Consider the following 5,000-nt stretch of genomic DNA (forward strand, 5'->3'; position numbering starts at 1 on the left):
CTCTCCTCGCTCTTCTCTCTCTCTCTCTCTCTCTCTCTCTCCTCTCTCTCTCTCTCTCTCTCTTCTCTCTCTCTCTTCATTATATATATATATATATATATATATATATATATATATATATATATATATATATATATATATATATATATACACATACACACATAAATGTCTGTGTGTGCGTGTGCATATGTGCATGTTTGTTAAAGATAAAAAAATATATATCGCGATTTACCTGTCCAATACTGACGATGGTGTTGGTTATAGATGTACCAATATTAGCGCCCATGATGATTGGCACAGCGGTGGGCACATCCAAGACTGCGGAGAAAACGAAGGAGAGATATTGGTATTCCAGGCAAAAGAAATTTCAGAGCAAGAACTAAAATATTCTTGTAGGAATTTCTCTGATACCTTGTTTTTATATTAGCTTAAATCGTAGGATTGACGTATGAGAATGGATTGATAAATACGGTTGCACATAAGCACGCGTATGTGTGAAGAAGCATAAACGGATAAAAATATAAGTAATTAAACGCAGAAATTGATAAAGATAATTGAAGGCCGCAAATAAATAAAGTGGTGAAGGTAGATTGATATCATACATAAATATCGATACATACAACAAAGACGAATCTTACAAGCAGACATAAAACAAAATATAAACAAATAAACCTAAAAACAAATTAAAAGTAGATACTACAAAAAATCAATCTTACAAATAGATAAAAAAAAATCTTACAAGTGTATACAGAAAATAATCAACCTTACAAATAGATACAAAAAAATCAATCTCACAAAGACATCAAACAAACAAAACAAACAAACAAACAAAAAATCATACAAGTATATACAGATACGCAACGGAAAAAAACCAGCACCGAACTCACAGTCAGCGGCCACCATGGAGACGATAATCGACGAGGAAGTGGATGACGACTGCACCAGGACCGTGACGAGGACCCCGATCATCAGGCCAACGACGGGGTTACTCAGCAAGGTCGACTTCCGGAACACAGCGCCTGGGGTGGGGGGGGCGGGGGGTAAAGACGTTAATGCGAGCTACGTGCAACTGTTAAAGGGTCTTGTGTTATTGGTTATGGTTATTGCATATGCCTGGTTTTGGGTGTTTGTAGTGATTTGTTGTATCTCATTTAAAAAAAATTGGCTTGTTATTATTATTATCATTTCTTTTCTTTATGGTATTTACTTTCTCTTCTCTTTTTTTTTCTTTTATAAATAAAATATTTGGGGAGTTGCTACGCTAGTTTTATCTATGCGAATTTTTAGTCTTCTGAAATGTGAGATACATTTGGGCGTCTTTGAAGTCAGAATAGCCCCTCCAGGTGAACTCTGATCAACTACTGTATTACTTGCCTCATTATCTGCTCTCCCTAAAGTTTCAAGCATGAATATTCCGCAATACTTACTCGCAGTTTTCCCTCCAAGGAGCCTGAAGGAACTGGCGAGGAGGTTGAGGGAACAGACGAAGAGGTACAGGAGTCCCAGCAGGAGGAGGAACTTGCCACACACCTTCGCCACTCGGAGTGCAACGCTGCTCCTCGCCTTGGCCTCCGTCGTGCCTGGTCATGGTACGGTAGAGTCATGGTTATAGAGAGAGTGAAGATGAAGTACGGTACGATCGTGGTTATGGAAATAATCGAGGTCACGCAAGATATCGTGGTTAAATTGGTTCACTGACGTTTATTTATTCAATGTATATTATTAATTATGATTTATCATTCTTTTGTGTGTCTGAACGAACTGATTTAGAAAAACAACAATTTTGATCATGGTACTTAATCTTGTTAGTTTTAAAATACCAAGAACCACTTTCTTATGAAGAAAAATCGAAAGAATTCAAACAATACGAGACAAACAACAGCACGACATAAAATCAGAGGATACCACGGGGGCCATGGAATCTAAGGGAATGTCACAAGGCCTAAACTAGCCAAGCTCATCCCTATATCCCTGAAAACCCTGAAAAAGTCACTTAGATATGCAAAAGAATTTGGCGATACTTACTCGGGTCTTATTGATTAATTTGACTGAATGCTTAAACCCTTAGAAACCTCTGCGGAAGTGTGAAATCTGTTACTTGTTTTGCTATCTCCGCAAGAGAGGTCAAGAAATACACACAGAAGGAGGAAGAATAGTGAGGGAAAGGATAATACAAAGAGGGTTTAATAGAGAGAGAGGAAGAAAGAGAGATACATATATATATAATATAATATATATATATATATATATATTATTATATATATATATATATATATATATATATATATATATATATATATATATATATATATATATATATATATATATATGTATATATATATATATATATAAAGTCAGGGAGAGAGAAGAAACATAGACACAGATATTAGAGAGACAGAAAGATAGTTATGAATAAAGAAAAAGATAGAAGATAACTGTTATATTGTGGTTTTAGCATAACGTAAGTTGAGACGCCACAAATGTTTTACGAGATTTGCGAAGCCCCTGAAAAGACGGTTCCGCATTCCCTAACCCTAGTGCAGGATGACTTCCTGTCACTCCCTTTTTACAGTACTATTGCTAACTAAGGGCGGAAGGCAACGGCAAACCACCGCTCTAAATTGCCAAGAAAATCATGGAAATCCATGATCGCCAACGTCCTTGTGGGAGAGGTCACTTGAAAAAAAAAATGCTAACTAAAGCTCATGTTTACTCTCTCCCTGGTGTGATTGATAAAAAAGACTACACGCATGAGCAATATTGAAAAATGCACTAAACAAGAATTAATGGACAATTCTGATGAAGAAAGACCTTCCATATTTTGTCGATACTTCAGTATTGCATAAACTACCGTTAGATTTCCCTTTACATTGGCATTTGTAAAAATACAGAGACGTACATATATGCTGGTAAAACGGTAGTTATGAAAAAACGTAATAGTAAAATGAAATGATAATAACACTACTACTACTACTAACTAGTAATTACAATGATAGTCATAATCATAATAATCATAATGGTATCAGCAGTAGTGGAAGTAGTATTATTAGTAGTAATAGTGGTGGTGGTGGTAACAGTAGTAGTAGTAGTAGTAATAGTAGTCGAAAGTAGTAGTAGTAGTAGTAGTAATAATAGTAGTAGAAGTAGTATTAGTAGTAGCAGAAGTAGTAGTAATAATAATAATTCTTACAATAATAATACCCGCAGTGATAAGAATCCTAAAATAATGATCTCCGGTCCCCTCAGCTTTAGCGTTTTCGCCCACGATCGTGCATGATATGTGTCAAGGTTGCTGTGTCCTTCCCGCGGCGCCATCTTGGTCTGGTGAAAGAATTTATTGACTCGGGTGATATGCCAGTCAAGGTAATCTAATAATTCACCTTTAATGCATTTAGAGAATTTCGAGTGTTGTGGGGATCTGGTTGTATTTTTGAACGTTGCTTTATTTTTAGTTTCTTAGTGATACGGATACGGCGATGGCAGGAATGAAAGTAGATATTAATATTTAAATCACGATATACCGGGTTGTGTCAGTCCTAGCAACATGTGATCTGGTTATGTCTGCCGTTTTACGTCATATGTTATCCGGATCTTTCTCCATACTTACTCTCGCACTGTTTATATACGTTATTTATCAGGACTTGTCTATTTATCTGGCAATTAACTTATCAGCATTTTTGCCCATTTATTATGCATGCACGGTCGCTCGTACGTGCACACATACACATACACACGCGCGTAGGCAACATTAACAATAAGATCAACTACACAATGACCGCAACAACCACAAACAACAACAAACAAACCCATACCCACCCACACATGTACACATACCCCGCATCCACCACCCCCATCCCACCCCCACACACACTTAGCGTAAACCTTGCGTGTCGGAGAACCTTCACATGAATGAGTGGCGCCGTGGTCCCTGTTTACGACGACGCACGTGAATCACAAGGCAGATCCGAGGGCGATATTCACTCGAAGGACAAACACGCAGGAGAGTCAATATACCTGAGAGAGTATGGGGATTTCCCGTGATTCTTGCTTCAACCTGCAGTGGAGGAGGAAGAGGAGGAATAGGAGAGGGAGGATGAAAAGGAGGAGGATGAATAAGAGGAGGAGGATGAATAGGAGGAGGAGGGATAAGAGGAGGAGGGGGAGGAAGGAGAAGGAGAAGAAAAAGGGAAATTAGAAGAGGAGGAGGAAGAAGAAGAAGAACAAGAAGAAAAAAAAGAAGAAAAGAAAGAGAAGAAGACCAAGAAGAAGAAGAAGAAAAAGAGGAAAAGGAAGAAACAAGAAGAGAAAGATGAAGAAAGAATAAGAAGATAAAGAAGAAGAAGAAGAGGAAGAAGTAAGAAAAAGAAGAAGAAAAAGAAAGAGAAGAAGAGAGAGAAAAACCCAGGAATACCCTGACCTTTGCTACACTGCTGTGGTTTCGTGAGGATCGTGATTAGAAAAGCATGAAGGAAAAGGGCGAATGGCAAAGAAAGGTTGCATAGAGTTATACAGGAGAATAAGAAAAAGAATAAGAAAAAAGAAGAAGAGGAAGATGAAGAAGAGTGAGTTTCGTGACGATTTTGAGTATTAAAAAAGAAGAAGAAGGAAAGTTGGATATTGTAAAAATAAAGTTGTGTGGAGAGTTATGCAAGAGATAGAGAAATAAATAAAACACGGAGACGAAAAAGAAGAATAAAATAAAAGAAGATAGTGAAGATAATGAAGAAGAAGAAGAAGGGAAAGACCGAAGATAATGATGAAGACGAAGACGAATAGGAAAACCTGCTTTGGTATCCAGAGGCGTATATGTAAGATACAGGAGAAAGAATATCACAAAAGCAGGACTGTATGGAAGGCTATACAAGAAACAGGAGATATTAAGGTGCTGAAATGGCGCCAGGGAAGCTGTTAGAAGCTCAGCTGGTATACAAATATTAATAAAAAAAAAATTCCAAGCCATGTGATGGGGGCGCAAGTTGCAAGGGAGGGGGGTAGGGGGA

The 5,000-nt window shown here is 37.5% G+C and overlaps 1 protein-coding gene across 2 annotated transcripts in view; it reads right to left on the minus strand.

Moving 5' to 3' along the window:
* LOC119595801 (sodium-dependent phosphate transport protein 2A-like) overlaps window positions 1-5,000 on the minus strand; it is a 26,917-nt gene that overhangs the window by 5,271 nt on the left and 16,646 nt on the right. For both annotated transcript variants that reach the window (XM_037944971.1, XM_037944970.1), the window contains 3 exons: window positions 1,428-1,580; window positions 888-1,019; window positions 233-318 (listed from right to left, as the gene is read on the minus strand). In XM_037944971.1, coding sequence (XP_037800899.1) covers window positions 233-318; window positions 888-1,019; window positions 1,428-1,580 — 371 coding nt within the window. The remainder of the gene's footprint in view (window positions 1-232; window positions 319-887; window positions 1,020-1,427; window positions 1,581-5,000) is intronic.

This window comes from Penaeus monodon, chromosome 36 (assembly GCF_015228065.2).
Source record: "Penaeus monodon isolate SGIC_2016 chromosome 36, NSTDA_Pmon_1, whole genome shotgun sequence".
In the NCBI taxonomy this organism is placed as follows: Eukaryota; Metazoa; Arthropoda; class Malacostraca; order Decapoda; family Penaeidae; genus Penaeus; species Penaeus monodon.